Raw genomic sequence first — 18,630 nt, forward strand, 5'->3', positions numbered from 1 at the left:
TCAGATCCTGTATTGCTGTGGCTGTGGTGTAGGCCAGCAGCTACAGCTCTGATTAGACCCCTAGCCTGGGAACCTCCATATGCCGTGGATGTGGCCCTGGAAAAGAAAAATAAATAAATAAATAAAGTGGTCCAGTCAGCAGAGCATACGTATTACACAGGTACATTTTCTAATTTTCCTTTCTCCTTTGATTCCTCGTTCCTTTCCCTCACCTCATGGTCCCCTCTCCTCTCCCTCAGCATCCTAGTTTCTTCCCTACATCCCTAAATCAGCTCTGGGGAGAAGTTCAGGCATAATTTTAGAATCTGGTGTCTATAGTTTTTATTTAATATGCCTCATCTCTAAGATTGACAAGAAATGCATTATCAATTTCAAGAACCAGAGAGAAGATTGGAACTCAATACCTGGGGAATCTTTCCAAACATAACTATTCATTAGGAAGAAATGTTTCCATTTATTCCCCTGCTGAGTCAGGGGACCACTCAGCTTAGTATTCTCTTCAAAGCTTGCCATCCCACTTCTGCAATATTGTCCAGGCATGCAAGTTTCTCTCCGGCATTTTTTTTTTTTAATTTTTTGTTTAGGGCTGCACCTGCAGCATATGGAAGTTTCTAGGCGAGGGGTTGAATAGGGGCTGCAGATGTTAGCCTATACCACAGACACAGCAATGCTAGATCCAAGCTGTATCTGCAACCTCCACTGTAGCTCATGGCAATACTGGATCCTTAATCCAATGAGTGGGGCCAGGGATCAAACCTGCAACCTCATGGATACTAGCTGGGTTCATTACCTGCTAAGTCACAACAGGAACTCCCTCTCTGGCTATTTTTGAAGTAATTTTCCAAGATTTTTTGCTAACCCCTTCCTCTGAACAAGCAGTTTAAGATCTTCAAGAGGAAAAAAAAAAAAGCCTAAAGGCAGCTCTCCTAAGTATATTTCATATTCCAAACTTACTGACATGAAAGAATCAGCAACTGCATTTGAAAGTGTGATTACATGAGTTAGGTTTTAATCATTACATAATAAAACATAATACCCGAAAGAACAATGTTAAATTTATCATGATGGTGGTGGATAAGCCCCTCATACATTCAGTACTGGCATAATGCACACTAAGAGAAGATTCTGCCCAACATAGTTTATTAACAGCACCACAAAACACATTTACACTGCTTTATTTAATTCAGCGATCTCACAAACAAAAACAAAAATCCCTCCCAAGTTCATCTCCCTCTTGATATCTCCACAATGATAAAAACTGGAGTGGGTGAGTAAGAGCTCCCAAAAGCACAGGTGGTCGGGTCACCCAAACGTGAGCTCGGAAGAGCCACCCACAGTCTGTGGTTACCAACAACACTCAGTAGTGTGACAGCCCTGAGTTTGCTCTCCAGGCTCTTAAACCCCAGTTTTAAGACATTGCATTTAGTTCAATCATGAAACCAATTAAGATAATTTCAGCATCCCCCAAGAGGCCACAAAATGAACTAAGACAGCACTTCTGTTAACTATTCAGCAGTACTGACTTGGGGCAAGTACTTATTTGTAAAAGTGGATAAACCTAAAAAGAATTTATTATATAGTGGCAAAGAAATACATGTTCCAGTCAATACTGCACATTTTCTTTTCCACATAAAGTTTTATTTCAGGCATAAAGCAAAGTCTTTAGAGAAAAACATAAAACTTTTCTCTAGTTACTGGAAACATTTATCTGCCTTTCATGGTAAACTTCAAGACCACAGAGGTAAGAATTTAGAAATTAGTACAGGGCCTGGCACATAGGAAGGCAGTAATACATACTGACTGAAAATGAAATAGGATTTCTTTTCTTCTTCTCCATTTTGAAAAATATTTCATGAATGGCAATAAAATATTTTTTCCTGAATAGGATAAAAAAAAAAATCCAGAAGTTCCCGTCTTGGCACAGTGGAAACGAATCTGACTAGGAACCATGAGGTTGCAGGTTCAATCCCTGGCCTCGCTCAATGGGTTGGGGATCCGGCGTTGCCGTGGCTGTGGTGTAGGCTGGTGGCTACAGCTCCGACTGGACCCCTAGCCTGCAAACCTCCATGTGCTGTAGGTGTGGCTCTAAAAGACAAAAAAAAAAAAAAAAAAAAAAAAGATATCCTATAACATAAGAAACTCAATCAGGGAGTTCCCATTGTGGCTCAGTGGTAATGGACCCGACTAGTATCCATGAGGACGAGGGCTCAATCTCTGGCCTTAGTCAGTGGGTTAAAAATCCAGCATTGCTGTGAACTGTGGGTTAGGTCGCAGATGTAAGCTCAGATCTAGCATTGCTGTGGCTGTGGCATAGGCTGGCAGCTGCAGCTCTGATTTGACCCTTAGCCTGGGAACAGACAAAAATAAAAAAAGATACTGAATCAAAGGTTCAATTGGACTGACTACATTGTGTTTGTGACTTTAAAAAAATTATGGTGGGGGGATGAAAAAATTTACACATATGTTTTGAATGTGTTTTCATAAAAAGATTAAATAATAGTTTCTAGGGCAAGTTTACCAAACACTACACTGCATCTATGAGTGGTACTAATATTTAAGTTAGCAATCCAGGCAACTTTTCTTAAAATATTGTAACCTTTGGAATTGCAATAGTTTAGTATAAATTCATTAAATACAATCAAGACTCTTATTTTTTCAAAGATAAACCTGGATAATTAAAAACAGACCAAATACAGTGATGGCTGAGTTCATAGTTTCCAAACTCTTTCCAATCAAAATCCCCTGAATTAATTCCCTTTAGCCTTACACTATGGTTATAGATGCCAGGGCACTACACATTTGGTATGTATTTTACAGTTTTCACAAAAAATTTTCAGACTGAACATGTCTTCAAAGCCAAAAGTTAAATTCTACAAAGAGTTTGTCAGATCCTTATGGGCCTTAACAAACGACACTAAGCCTTACCTTTGTGAAGATGGCCAAGGGCATGCCATACTGGTCCTCTTCCAAACCGGAAATCAGCCCTGGTATCAGGACCACTTGGCCTGTGTTAGCTTGAGGTTGTACAGTAATTGGAGGACTGTCTGAGGGCAAAGAGTCCTTTGGAAATGAGTTTATCTGTTCTGACCCTGCCTGTTCTCTTTCTTTCAAGGAGGAATCCTCTAGGACGCTAGGATCCAAGGTCTCCCAGTCACTTTCTGAAGACTCTGGAGAGGGGCGAGAAGGAGGTTTCAAATACTGATTGGAATCACTGAGTTCCTGTCCTTCGCTGCTGTCATCTTCTGCCCGGACCAAAGGTTCTTCAGTCTTGAAGGCAATGTCTCCTCCATGATTTCCAGTCATGCTTTTCTTGAATGTTCCCAAGTTGGTGTTTGAAATGTCCGAAGCAGGCATGGAAACAAAATCGTCTGCAGGGGGATTATTTTCCTGAAGCCCAACATCTTCAGACATACTCTTTCGGGGTCTGTACTGAGAACAGTCCCTGAGGCCATGTTCAATCATGCCTAAAACATACAATATTGGAGAAGAGCTTGGCTTATGTCAAGAAGAGATTTATAGTCTGCTCTAAATAGTGGAACTGTCCTATAAAAATTTTAGTAAGCAATGCTTGCACAAACTTTAATTAAAAAAAAAAGTCTCATAAAAAAAGAGAAATTTATTGCTAAAGTGGATATGTCATTAAAATAGAATGGTAATCCTACACAGCTCGTCTCTGAAAATTTTTATCATTCAAAGGTCCAGTACAAGATTAAAAAGAGTAGAGCCCTTCTCTGTCTTCCCCCTCCCCGCCTGCCTGCCCATGCATTCTTTGCACATATTTTTCCTCTTAATAAATACTTCATTTGCCTCAGATAGACAGAGGAAGAAAGAAAAAAAAAATCAAGAAAGAAAGAAATCAGAGTTCCCGTCATGGCGCAGTGGAAATGAATCCAACTAGGAACCATAAGGTTGCAGGTTCGATCCCTGGCCTCGCTCAGTGGGTTAAGGATCCCATGTTGCCCTAAGCTGTGGTGTATGCTGCAGACACGGCTTGGATCCTCTGTTGCTGTGGCTCTGGCGTAGGCTAGCAGCAACAGCTCCGATTAGACCCCTAGCCTGGGAACCTCCATATGCCACAGGTGAGGCCCTAAAAGAACAAAAGACAGAAAGAAAGAAATCAAGAAAGAAAAAGAAACTGCAACCCTCTTACCTGGAAAAAGGGATAACACAGTCATCAGGGCACCCACCAGTTTATTCACTGGAGAAATATAAAAAAGAACCTGAAATGGATTCAATCAAAATTAAATTAGAAAATTCTGAAGTCCACAATGATTATTTATTTATTTATTTACTCTAAATTTTTTTTTTTTTTTTTATCTTTTTAGAGCCACACCCAAGGCATATGGCAGTTTACAGGCTAGGGGCTGAATGTGAGCAGCAGCTGCTGGCCTATGCTACAGCCACAGCAAAATGGGATCTGAGCCACAGCTCACAGCAACACGGGATCCTTAACCTACTGACCAGGGCCAGGGATCGAACCCACTAGTATCTTCATGGATACTAGTCAGGTTTGTTACCACTAAGCCACAAGGGGAACTCCACACAAAGATACCTTAAAAAAAGAAAAAAGAAAAGGAGAGGATAAAACTCTTTTTTATGAAAGCATAACAGCTGACAAATAGAGAATTTATGATGGAAGCAGAAAGCCACTGAGCATCCACCACAGTTCAGGTAAAAATTACCAGAACGTGCTAAAACTATTGTGAAAGGTTGCTGGGTAACAGGATACTCGTGTAGCTTCAAATTTATCATCCCACAATTTACCTACCAGCTGCAAAGAGAAAACAAGTACCTAATGTGAAGAAACCTGGCAACCACCACCTTAATCAAAAGATCACACCTCACGTCACCAATACTAGTACAGTTATGGGCCTCCTGATGTGATTCAGAGGACACATCACCACCTGTAGAGTGTTCTTGCCAAAAAAGTTTATTTATTTTTTTATTTTTGGTTGTGTCCATGGCATGCAGAAGTTCCCAGGCCAGCAACTGAGCCTGTGCCACAGCAGCAACCCAAGCTAGAGCAGTGACAAAGCTGGATTCTTAACTGAGCCACCGGGGAACTCCTCAAAAAAGTTTAATCTGAAAAAAAAGGAGTTCCTGTCATGGCGCAGTGGTTAATAAATCTGACTAGGAACCATGAGGTTGCAGGTTTGATCCCTGGCCTCACTCAATGGGTTAAGGATCCGGCATTGCCATGAGCTGTGGTATAGGTTGCAGACGCGGCTTGGATCCCGTGTTGCTGTGGCTGTGGCTGTGGCGTAGGCCAGCGGCGACAGCTCCTATTCGACCCCTAGCCTGGGAACTTCCATATGCCGCGGGAGCGGCCCTAGAAAAGGCAAAAAAAAAGAAAAAAGAAAAAAAAAGTTTAATCTGAAACTAGGCACAAGGAAACAATCACACAAATCAAATATTATAATGAAACTAATCTGGATTCTTAAAAAAAAGGAGGAAAGTCAATGTCATGAAAAACAAAGAAACAAAAAGAAAATGAGATCATGGAATTGTTTGAGATTAAAGGAAGCAGGGATGGCTCCTGATTAGTCTAAACCTGAGGTCAGCAAACTCTTCTATAGGTGGTAAGCAGATTGGGCCCTGGGTCCGAGTACGCAGACCCTTGCTCTAAAATCCCTTATCGGAGGTCCCATCATGGCGCAGTGGTTAACGAATCCGACTAGGAACTGTGAGGTTGCGGGTTCGGTCCCTGGCCTTACTCAGTGGGTTAAGGATCCGGGGTTGCCGTGAGCGAGGCTCGGATCCTGCGTTGCTGTGGCTCTGGATATGTGTCTTTGCAAATGTGCATATGTGTCTTTGCAAATGAATCGACTGACAAAGGATTAATCTCCAAAATTTATAAACACCTTCTGCATCTCCATACCAAAAAAACAAAAAACCCCATCAAAAAATGGGCAGATCTAAACAGATGATTCTCCAAAGAAGACATACAGATGGCCGAGAAACACATGAAAAGATGTTCAACATCACTCATCATTAGAGAAATGCAAATCAAAACCACTAGGAGGTACCACCTTACACCAGCCAGAATGGCCATCATCCAAAAGTCTACAAACAATAAGTGCTGGAGAGGGTGTGGAGAAAAAGGAACCCTAGTACACTGTTGGTGGGATTGTAAATTGGTGCAACCACTGTGGAAAACAGTGTGGCGATTCCTCAGAAAACTAAACATAGAACTACCATTTGACCCAGCAATCCCACTCCTGGGCATCTATCCAGAGAAAACCACGACTCGCAAAGACACATGTACTCTGATGTTCACTGCAGCACTATTTTCAATAGCCAAGACATGGGAGCAACCTAAGTGTCCACTGACAGAGGAATGGATCAAGAAGATGTGGTACATATACACAATGGAATATTACTCAGCCATTAAAATGAATGAAATACCATCATTTTTAGCAACATGGATGGACCTAGAAATTATCGTGCTGAGTGAAGTCAGTCATACAATGAGACATCAACATCAAATGCTTTCACTGACATGTGGAATCTGAAAAAGGATAGAGGGAACTTCTTTGCAGAACAGATACTGACTTACAGACTTTGAAAAACTTATGGTTTCCAAAGTAAACAGTTTGGGGGGTGGGGGGATGCTCTGGGTTTGTGGGATGGAAATCCTATAAAATCGGATTGTGACGATCGCTGTACAACTATAAATGTAATAAATTCACTGAATAATAATAAAAAAGAATATGTGCTAATTTAGCTGACTGCAATTTTGATAACCAAAAAGTCTTCATTTATACTTTGTCGTTAGTTTTTTATTTAGTACTTAAGAAATATCAATAAATATTAAATGTTCTATCCATTCCAATCTCACCTTTTTTTCAAGAAGAATTAGTTTAAATAGGATTAAGACCTGAAGAAAGACAAAAAATATATTGTATTAAAATAAGAAACTCAAGCCATTTATTCCTTTGCCTCTCCCCCTCCTCCAAGGTAACCATGTTTCAGTGAATATTAAGCAGTTATAATGCCTTTAAAAATACACTGAAATATTATCTGTGTCCTCTAAAAAACACTGAGAACCACTTAAATTGCTAACAAATTGCACATTTTGGAAGAAGCTGTGCCACTTTTGCTTGAAACATGTGAAAGCTCCTTAAAGGGTATATACTCTTCATTTCTGGATGTCCAAGGGACATTCATAGAGCAGATACTGTATCTGTTAAGTGAATGATCAATGTATGCTCCATTCAACACATGCTTTCTTTAGGAATAAAGATCAGAAGACATAAGTATAGGTATTTTACTGGAAAATGTTTCACTCGACATACAAAATACTCCGCAAGATTTAAAATAGGTTTCTTTCAAATGTGAGACACACACACACACACACACACACACACACACACACACACACCCATGGAATACTACTCAGCCATAAAAAAGAATGGAATAATGCCATTTGAAGCAACACGGATGGATCTAGAGATTATCATACTAAGTGGAAGTCAGAAAGAGAAAGGCAAATATATCACATACCATATACCGTATGATATATGTAGAATCTAAAATACCAATGGGGAGTTTCCACTGTGGCTTCATTAGGAATCAGGTTCGATTCCTGGCCTCGTTCAGTGGGTTAAGGATCTGGCATTGCCCTGAGCTGTGGTGTAGGTTGCAGACAAGGCTCGGATCCAGATCCATTGCTGTGGCCGTGGCACAGGCTGGCAGCTGCAGCTCCAATTCACCCTAGCCTGGGAACTTCCATATGCCACAGGCGTGGCCCTAAAAAGCAAAAAAATAAAATAAAATAACATATAACACAAATGAATTTGTCAGAAACAGACCCACAGATACAGAGAACAGACTTGTGGTTGTGGGGGAGTGATTTTTTTGTGGTGTGAGAAGGATGGATTAGGAGTTTGGGATTGGCAGACACAACCTATTACGTACAGAATTATACATAGGATGGATTAACAACGAGGTCCTACTGTATATCACAGGGAATAATATTCAATATCCAGTAATAAACCATAATGGAAAAGAAAAAATAAAATAAAACATGTTCCTTTCCACTGTAATTTCATGAGATCTGAAATTATAAAGACCATAGGAAAAAAGTATCCTATCCTACACAGAAATAAACAGACACTATTTGTACATTTTTAGAAATTTCTATCATGTAAGTACCACCAACACTTTCAACTTGATATCATTATGACAGCTGTCTTTAGGAAAAACTAAAACGTGGCTATGCCACAATCTACATCACTCCACACAGTTCATGGAATTTGTCCAGTTAAATGAACGTAATCTTAGTACATTGTAAATTAAAAAAGGTATCATACCTTGTGTCGAAAATGAAGCACAAGATCTCGAGGAGACAGACCTACAATGGTGAAAGAAAAAAAAGGTAATCTGTGACTACAACCTTCTGTTCTTGTCAGAGAAAGTTTGACCTCAAAAGAAAGGCAGGTAAAAAGTAGGCACATGCAAATATTTAAGTATTTATGTAATTTTTGATTATGTACGCATATAATCAGCATTTATTAGATACTGTTAATAGTTAAACCACACCATCTGATAAAACTTTCTATAATAACAGAAATGTTCTCAATTTGCACTGTTCAACGGAGTAGCCATATGTGGCCACTGAGCACCTGAAATATGGCAATTGTGACCAACAAACTGACCTGTAAATTTTATTTAATTTCTCTGAAAACTAATCTAGCTGTAGTCACACGTGGCTAGTGGCTACTGTTACGCAGCTCTAAAACTTTGTTTCTACAACCATCTTACAAATGACACAAGTTTAGAAATTATGAAGCTTGTACCACAGTGGCAGTACGAGCTTGGTTTTTGGTCACCATCTCCACAGGATGTTATTTCTGAATCACACACAGTCTTCTCTGATCATTTGCCACAGAACAAGATAAATTAATTTAGAGAAAAGCATATTGGAGAATTTAGATCCCATATAGAAATGTAATTCTGATCATGCAGTTTTTTTTGTTTTGTTTTGTTTTGTTTTTTGTCTTTTTGCCATTTCTTGGGCCGCTCTCACGGCATATGGACGTTCCCAGGCTAGGGGTCGAATCGGAGCTGTGGCTGCCAGCCTACGCCAGAGCCCAGCAACGCAGGATCTGAGCCGCGTCTGCGACCTTCACCACAGCTCACGGCAACGCCGGATCATTAACCCACTGAGTAAGGGCAGGGATCGAACCCGAAACCTCATGGTTCCTAGTCAGATTCGTTAACCACTGAGCCACGACGGGAACTCCTGATCATGAAGTTTTAAGTGCAACTCAGCATGCCAAACAAACAAAAAAATGAAAGCATTTCTTCTGACTCATAAAAAAGCTGCTTACCAAGATATACCTGGGATCCTTCTAAGGAAGTTCCTCCCAACGAACTATTCATATGTTCATAGAGCTCCTATAAGATATAGATTCAGTTTGGAACACTTTATTATCACTTTAGACACTGAATTAGAAATAAGATAATTGGGGGAAAATTGATTCTTTTTTTTTTTTTTTTTGTCTTTTTTGTTGTTGTTGTTGTTGCTATTTCTTGGGCCGCTCCCGCGGCATATGGAGGTTCCCAGGCTAGGGGTCGAATCGGAGCTGCAGCCACCAGCCTACGCCAGAGCCACAGCAACGCAGGATCCGAGCCGCATCTGCAACCTACACCACAGCTCACGGCAACGCCGGATCGTTAACCCACTGAGCAAGGGCAGGGACCGAATCCGCAACCTCATGGTTCCTAGTCGGATTCGTTAACCACTGCGCCACGACGGGAACTCCGAAAATTGATTCTTTAATTGAGTTTTGCCAGGCTGTAAATTCAAAAACAAGCAAAGTCTCTCTGAAACTCGGTCAGTTTCCAACTCCTTCGTCCTCCTCTTCTACTTTTTTTTCCTTTTCTTTTGGCTACAGTGTGCAACAGCTTGATGTGAGATCTTAGTTCGCAGACCAGGGATTATTGAATCTGGGCTGCAACAGGGAAAGCACCAAGTCCTAACCACTAGATCACCAGGGAACTCTTTTCTTTTCTTTTTTTTTTTTTTCTTTTTAGGGCCGCAGGTGTGGCATATGCGAGTTCCCAGGCGAGGGTTGAATCGGAGCTACAGCTGCCACCTCTCGCCACAGCCACGCGGGAAGTGAGCTGCATCTGTGACCTACAACACAGGTCACAGCAACACAAGATCCTTTAACCCACTGGGCAAGGCCAGGGATTGAACCCACATCCTCATGGACACTAACCCACTGAGCCACAATGGGAATTCCAAAGAGAAATGTCTTTCTTAAGATAATAAATGATTATCTCTCACAATATGAAAGATTTATTTGATTTAAGAATCTGTCTTCCAACACATCTATAAAGGGGTATAAAGTTACCTTTAGAATGGAAATTTGGGAAAAATCTTTCTCTTCAAAATATGCATGTGTAATGAGTTGAAGTTTTGCTTGAAGTAAGCCATAGAGAGGCTTCAAGAAAAAGAAAAATTACCATTAGTTTGATAGTAAAAAACAAACACCTACAACTTCACGTAACTCTGGGCACTTAACCATTTAAGTATAAACTCATTTTATTTTTATGTATATACTAAAATGCACTATGAACGACCCAACGTTTTTGTGTGAGCTAGCTCTCTCCACCCCATGCCTGTTTTATCTGTCTGATCAATAATTCATTGATGTATATTTTTTCAGGCTTCCTGTCTAGATACAGTGTATACAGAAATCAGATTAGCAATCTTCCAATATTCTGATATTGGGGTCTTTTATAACCATTCCTTTTCTGAGATATTCTTGCCCTATATTTAAAACTACTATCTTGGAAGAAGTATACTGATCTTCAAAAACTTACTGGTAAGGCCCACAGTATTAAGTTATTAATACTCAAGGTATTTTTATTTTATTTTATTTTATTTCATTTTATTTTGCCTTTTGCCTTTTCTAGGGCCGCTTGCGCAGCACATGGAGGTTCCCAGGCTAGGGGTCGAATCAGAGCTATAGCTGCCGGCCTACACCACAGCCACAGCAATGCCAGATCTGAGCTGTGTCTGCAACCTACACCACAGCTCACGGCAGTGCCGGATCCTTAACACACTGAGGCAGTGCCGGATCCTTGACGCACTGACTGAGGCCAGGGATCGAACCTGAAAGCCCATGGTTCCTAGTCAGATTCGTTTCCACGGCGCCACGATGGGAACTCCAGTACAATTCTTTATGTCCTTTCCTTTCCTCAAACATTTTAAGTTTTTAAAGAGCAAGTTACAGATATAATTTTTCACTGTAAAAGAGCCATGCACTTCTACAATAAAATAAAAACTGAGTACTTGTGATATTTTGAATTTTAGCAAAATATTATTTTGGTTTTGGCCACACCACAGCATGCACAAGTTCTAGGCCCAGGGATGGAACCCATACCTCAGCAGTAACCAGAGCCACAGCATTGACAATGGCGGATGTTTAACCTGCGGGCTGCCAGGGAACTCTGAATTTTAGTAAAATATCATTTATCCAGTGTTGACAACAAAACTAGATAAATGAAATATCTCATCACCTGCCTCATTTTAGTCAACTGTCAACCTCTTTCCCCAAAATTGATCTATTAGATCTCTCCCTCTTACACAATTTTGGGCAGAGGGGAAACGAGAGTAAACCTGCAGAGAGCAAGTAAAGAGCAAGAGGAGATGTAACATTAGTGGGAAGCCCCTAATTTTAACATATCATTGTTTTCATAAATCTCTCATTTTAATAATGCTTTATTCTCAAAAAGCTGTCAAGAGTATTTAACGAACATATTAACAGGTTAATTGGCCCCTTACCAGCTTGCTTAGAACACAGACACTTTTCTGAACAGTCTCTCTGGTGATATCTGCTTGCCGTACTTTCAATGCCTATTATAAACAAATACTATTAGAAATATTTCATGGAAATATTAAAAAATTTTCCCCAACATAAATGCAATCAAACAGAAAAAATGTCTTGCATTTACTTAATTTTTTTTTCTTTTTAGGGCTGCACCTGCAGCATATGGAAGTCCCCAGGCTAGGGCTCTAATAGGAGCTGCGACTACCAGACTACGCCACATCCACAGCCACACAGGATCCGAGCCATGTCTGTGACCTACACCACAGCTCACAGCAACCCTGGATCCTTAACCCACTGAGTGAGGACAGGGATCCAACCTGCAGCCTCCTGGATACTAGTTGGGTTCATTACCACTGAGCCACAATGGGAACTCCGCATTAATTAAAAGTATTTATTGAGAATCTCAGAAGGTATTTATTGAAAAAGTGTCAGCCAGAGCATTTTGTGCCAGAATCCGGCAGGCAATGGGAATATAAGAATGAGAGGCAATCTCTATTCCCAAGGAGATTAATCTGGTGAAGGGTAATTACATGAAAATTGCCATATCTATAATGCAAATCAGTCATCCATGGCTCTGTTTTTTTGTTGTTGTTGCTTTTTTCTTTTTTGGTCTTTTTAGGGCTGCACCCAAGGCATAAAGAAGTTCCCAGGCTAGGGGTCAAATCCAAGCTGTAACTGCCAGCCTAAACCACGCCCACAGCAATGCCAGGTCTGAGCCGCATCTGTGACCTACACCACAGCTGACAGCAATGCTGGATCCCTAACCCAATGAATGAGGCCAGGGATCGAACCTGCATCCTCATGGATACTAGTCAGATTCGTTTCCCCTGAGCCACGACGGCAACTCTGCTCTGGTTTTAAAATGGACACTCTTTTTAGAGACTATTTCTGGTTAGAAGGGAACAGTTTAACAGCTTGTTTCTCCATAGACAGAAATATTGTCAGCAGTTTTTATTCAGCTGGTTATTCTATGCTGCTGGAGTCTATCCTGACCTGTATTGCAGCCCATCCTCTAGCCATAGCTTAAGATTCTGAGGGTGACCACATGAGATTTCTGCAGCTCTCCACTAGCAGAAAAGAAGACTTGACTTGATCAACTTTGGCTAAGGCTGTGAGGAAAGTAAGAACAACTCTTCCCTCTAGTGCCTGACATCTCCTTGGATCTGTCCTGAGGACCATGGGGTTTCAGTGACTTTAACTAAGGACTGATGATTCGTTGGTAAATTAAGTGTAGAGCCTTTCCTCAATCTTTACCTTGACTGGATTCACCCAGCAGGCCCCACCTCTGTCCAAAGGGAATCAAAGGCTTTCTTCTAGGCCCTCTGATTTCTAATTTATCTGGTTATCAGATGAGGTGAGAAAAACTTGGAGAAATGGGCAATCCCATTATACTCTGGAGTGGGTCAGGCTCAGGAGGTAGGGAGAGGCTGTGTAAAATGCCACTTAAAGGCTGTCTAGGAGTTCCTGTTGTGACTCAGCGGTTGTTGTTTTGCACCGCAACTGTGGTATATGAAAGTTCCCCAGCCAGGGGTTGAATCTGAGCCACAGCTGCAGCAATGCTAGATACTTAACTGGCTGTGCCACAGCACGTACATGTTTTTAAAAAGAAAGAGAAAAAAAGGTCTCTAGGTAGTTCTGGTTAAAACTGTTGTTTTACCATAACAGACTCAAAAGATTCTGAAATCAAATTTACGGTTACCAAAGGAAGACATGTTGGGGGCAGGGATAAATAGGAGGTTGGGATTAACATACACGATTATATAAAAAGAGATAAGTAACATGGACCGACTGTATAGCACAGGAAAATCTACTCAATACTGTGTAACAACCTACACGGGGAAAGATCTGAAAAGGAATGGATATGTGTATACGTAACTAATGCACTTTGCTGTATACCTAAAACTAACATTGTAAGTCAATTATACTCCAATAAAATTAAGAAACACCACCAAAAAAACACATTGTTTCAGAGCAGTGGTTCAGTCTTGCCCACATATTAGAGTCACCTGGGGAGATTTTAGTACTCCTGACGCCCAGAACAATAAATCAGAGTCGGGTTGGGACCCAGTCATCCCTAGTATTTCAAGCTCCCCAGGTGATTCCAATGTGCAAATGAGGTTGAGAAGCTCTTACTACTTCAGAGCATTAATGATTTAAGAGGAAAGATACTTTTACTCAGAAAAAGAGCAATCCCATCATGAAAAATTAAAGGAAGAAAAAAGCATCAGCAGCAAACTAGGAAAGGGGAAGTTACTCATCTTGGTTTACTTGAATTTATTAATTAGAGCTACTATAGTAAGTTAGTCATTAAGTAGGTAATTTAAGAATGATTAAAATCTTAGTTATAATTTTTTTTTTTTTTTGTCTTTTTAGGGCCACACTTGGTTTCCATGCTAGGGGTCAAATCAGACCTGTAGCTGCCAGCCTTCACCATAGCCACAGTACCATGGGATCCTTAACCCACTGAAGTGAGGCCACGGATGGAACCTGCGTCCTCATAGATACTAGTCAGATTTATTTCCACTGAGCCATGACACAAAATCCTTAGTTACAGGTAATCAGGATAACTTGCACGTAGTTTGCAGCTACTGTAAATACTTTCCACTACTTCTAGAATGCTTCTTAAAAACAAACAAACAAAAATACAACACATTACCATTCCATTTTTCTAAGTTACACACCAAACATTAGAAAAAGAAAATCAAGGACACCATGAAATTTAAACACAGTATTTTGAAGACAATGGATAATTTAGGTGTCACTATCTAAAAACAATCCACAACATGTAACACAATACAAATGTAGTCAGTCACCAATATTAACTTAGAAAAACATTTATGTGAATAAGCCGGTACTACAGAAAACAGCTACATGGTTTATAAAAGTTTAAAACAACATCACAGGTATCACATGCAAAATAAAGACCATGCATTTCCCCAAATTGTACATCTTAAGCGGCCAACACTTAAAAGAATTTTTGAGTGTTTTGTTGTTCATTTTAACTGTCCTACCTTGGCTTCAATTTGTCGATAGCAAGAGATGCCATACACAGTGGCTCCATTTCCACTTCTGGGTGGCAAGTGAAAAAACACAGTATCTAAGAGATACACAGAAAAATGTAAATACCAAAGTGAATTACTTGTATTAAGAATAAACTCTGAAATTATCATAATGCAATCATTAAAACAAAAACAAAGACGCAACAGGGAATCCAGGTCACACATTTCTAGCGTCACAACAACTGTTTTCTTTTAGGGCCACATCATGACACATGGAAGTTTCTGGGCTAGGGGTCAAATCAGAGCTATAGCTGCTGGCCTACACCACAGCCACAGCAACGCCAGATCCAAGCCGAGTCTGTGACCCACACCACAGCTCACAGCAACACCAGATCTTTAACACACTGAGCGAGGCCAGGGATCGAACCTGCCTTCTCATGGATACTCGTCAGGTTCATTTCCACTGGGCCACAATGGGAACTCCACAACTACTGTTTTCTTAGAATTCCTCTCACCACCTTCCAGTGTACACTCATCACAAAAAGCCCAAGAGGCTGAATTACAAGTCAAACTGAGACTATGGTAACTTTTTCTTCAGAAAACACTTTATTATACAGGATTATTCCAGATTAAAAGTAAGTAGAGAATCACACAAACCAAAGACAACCCATAGATTTATATTAAATATATATATATATTTGGCCAAGCCCAAGGCAAGTAGAAGTTCCCGGGCCAGGGGATGGAACCCATGCCACAGCAACCACCTGAGCCGCTGCAATGACAATGCCAGGTATTTAACCTGCTATGTCACAAGAGAATGCCTTGAAAGACAACACATAAATTTTGCATAGATCTGAGAAATTCTTGGGACAACTGGGGAAATCTGAACAGAGATTAGATATTAGATGATATGGAATTACTGTTATATCTCTCAGCTGTGGTAACAGCCAGTCAGAGGTCATCCTGGGGAATGATCTTATTCTTAAGAGATGCATGCTGAAGTATTTAAAGAGAGAGTGTCATGATGTTTGCAACTGACTTTCAAACAGTACAGGCAAAATTGTACACACACAAAGAAAATTTGTGGACTATTTGCAATACTATTCTTCCTAATTTTCTGTCTTTTTAAAAGCTTTCATGATAAAAAGTTTAAAGAAAGATTTATGAAGTTAAAAATACTGCATTTAGGGAGTTCTCTGGTCATGCAGTGAGTTAAGGATCCAGTATTATCACTGCAGCAGCTCAGGTCCCTGCTGTGGCTTAGGTTCAATCCCTGGCCCAGAAACTTCCCTATACTGTGGGCACAGCCAAAAACAAAACAAGACAAAAAAAAAACTGCAATTAAAGTTTGTGTTAAACTGCACAGTAACACTGGCTTCATTTCATATGAAAATTAATGAATACTAAAAAACCAGGTAACTGAACCAAGTTCAACCTGGTGTTTTGGTAGAGCCTTTCATACCATGATAAAACATATTTCTTCATTAAGCCACTTACACCACTCATTTACAGGGTGAGAGGAGACTCGGTACTAACATCACAGGATTGCTTTCCGAGGCTGTTAACATGTGCCCCACACAGGCAAGAACACTTTTGAGCAGAAAACCAGGGAGATGGCAATGCTCGGGGTGGAAAGGCAATCCGGCTGTTTCCAGGCGGGCGCTGGAGGACTAAGCTGGTAAAGTGTGTAGCTAGAGCCCCAGTCAATCTGCAGCTGACGAAGGTGAGCTCTTTTATTGGTCTCTGAGTCTGAAGTTTAAATGCGAAAAGTGCTACCAGCTGCAGATGTCCTAACCTGGGTAATCACTTAGTTGACCAGGGCTCCTGGCAAAGGAGTGGCCAACGTTCACCAACCATTAGCAATATAAGCCTGGCACTCCTCTGGAGAGCCTCCAGTGTATGACTAATTAGTCATCTCTAAACAAGCATTTACGTATTTAATGAATAACCACAAGGGGCCAAAGGTCGTTCATTACCAAAGTACTCAGAATCTTAAGATGTCTTGGCAAATTAAAAAAAAATTGGGAGTTCCTGCTGTAGCTCAGACGTAACGAACCGAACTAGTATCTATGAGGATGTGGGTTCAAACCATAGCCTTGCTCAGTGGGTTAAAGATTCGGTGTTGCCGTGAGCTGTGGTGTAGGTCACAGACACAGCTCAGATCCCACGTGGCTGTGGCTGTGGCACCGGCCAGCAGCTGCAGCTCCAATTTGACCCCTAGCCCGGGGACTTCCTTATGCCACAGGTGCGGCCCTAAAAAACCCACTGTCTGTTTGTTTACCTACCTTCCTGGTAGTTGTGTGCGCCATCTGGCAAGGCAAGGAAGGGTAAATACTTCCATTCTTCAGGTAGAGTGTGACTGTCGTGTCCATCTCCTGGAATCAGGGGCGGGTAGGAGAATTCAACCTAAAAGGGTAAGGAATGTTAGACAAAGGGGTGTTGGTCAATGGCAGCATGACAGCCCGACAGGCGAAAGTGCTCTGAAACTCTGACAGACACAAATAAGGGTAAGCCACACTTGTTGATGCCGTGTGAATTATCAGCCAACCTATGGTATGTAAGAAGGAAAAGGAGGAAAAACTTGTAAGCCTTTTCCTTTTCTGATAGAGGTATTTCACGTCGATGTGCACATGAGGGTAGGGACAGAGGTGGTGGTGACTGAAGATGTACATGTGACAAGTATTATCAGATAGACGGTAACTGAAGACGTGGAGCCCTGAGAAAAACCAACATTCCACTGAACTGAGGAGAGCCCAACAAAAGGAGCCCGAGAGTTGAGTCAAGGTCTAGATTTGCTTCCTATCAACTGGGTCCCTTTCTTCCAATACTTGAAGCTTTGAGCTTCTGATATTGATAGGTTGTTGGGGGGTGAGTGGATATTAACTACCACTTTAGGTTATTTTTTCCCCAAGATTCAGAGTTGATCAATGAAAATTCAATGAAGTTTCTCCAATACTATGTCTTGCAGAAATAACTCTGGATAAGTCCCCAGTTTCTAGCATTCCTCTTATCAATTAGTATTTTCCCTGTGCTTCTGTTTCTTATTTCAATGAGTGTTTTAGAGAGGAAGGCAGAATTAAATATTCAGGACTTGGGCGAACATAATGACTTAGAAGTTCTAGGTATCTTACATTTGTTTAATTTTCTTTCAAAGTATGTTAAAGCAGGAATCTGCACTGTATCAGTAATATATACATTAAAGTTGGAACAACCTAAGAATAAGAATCACTTGGAGTTCCCATTGTGGCGCAGTGGTTAACGAATCCAACTAGGAACCATGAGGTTGTGGGTTCAATCCCTGGCCTCGCTCAGTGGGTTAAGGATCTGGCAATGCCGTAAGCTGTGGTGTAGGTCGCAGATGCGGCTCGGATCTGACGTTGCTGTGGCGCTGACGTAGGCTGGCAGCTGTAGCTCTGTTTGGACCCCTAGGCTGGGAACCTCCATATGCCACAGGTGCAGCCCTAAAAGGACAAAAGACAAAAAAAAAAAGGAATAAGAATCACTTTTAGGGAGTCCCACTGTGGCAGAGCAGAAATGAATCTGACTAGTATCCATGAGGACACGGGTTTGATCCTGGCCTCTCTCCGTGGGTGGGAGATCCAATGTTGCCACAAGCTGTGGTGTAGGCTGCATATGAGGCTCGGATTCCCAGTGCTGTCGCTGTGGTATAGGCTGGCAGCTGCAACTCCAATTTGACCTCTAGCCTGGGAACTTCCATATGCCAAGGGTGCAGCCCTAAAAAAAAAAAAAAAGCAAAAAAAAGGATCAATTTTAGATTCCATCTTAAA

General features: G+C 41.0%; 1 protein-coding gene across 2 annotated transcripts in view; it reads right to left on the minus strand.

Annotated features, from left to right (window-relative positions):
- AVL9 (AVL9 cell migration associated) overlaps positions 1 to 18,630 on the minus strand; it is a 75,388-nt gene that overhangs the window by 29,566 nt on the left and 27,192 nt on the right. For both annotated transcript variants that reach the window (XM_021079002.1, XM_021079003.1), the window contains exons 2-10: positions 17,128 to 17,248; positions 14,855 to 14,940; positions 11,798 to 11,869; positions 10,362 to 10,451; positions 9,333 to 9,399; positions 8,313 to 8,353; positions 6,839 to 6,877; positions 4,151 to 4,220; positions 2,926 to 3,464 (exon numbers count right to left, since the gene is read on the minus strand). In XM_021079002.1, coding sequence (XP_020934661.1) covers positions 2,926 to 3,464; positions 4,151 to 4,220; positions 6,839 to 6,877; positions 8,313 to 8,353; positions 9,333 to 9,399; positions 10,362 to 10,451; positions 11,798 to 11,869; positions 14,855 to 14,940; positions 17,128 to 17,248 — 1,125 coding nt within the window. The remainder of the gene's footprint in view (positions 1 to 2,925; positions 3,465 to 4,150; positions 4,221 to 6,838; positions 6,878 to 8,312; positions 8,354 to 9,332; positions 9,400 to 10,361; positions 10,452 to 11,797; positions 11,870 to 14,854; positions 14,941 to 17,127; positions 17,249 to 18,630) is intronic.

This window comes from Sus scrofa, chromosome 18 (genome assembly GCF_000003025.6).
Source record: "Sus scrofa isolate TJ Tabasco breed Duroc chromosome 18, Sscrofa11.1, whole genome shotgun sequence".
Taxonomy (NCBI): domain Eukaryota; kingdom Metazoa; phylum Chordata; class Mammalia; order Artiodactyla; family Suidae; genus Sus; species Sus scrofa.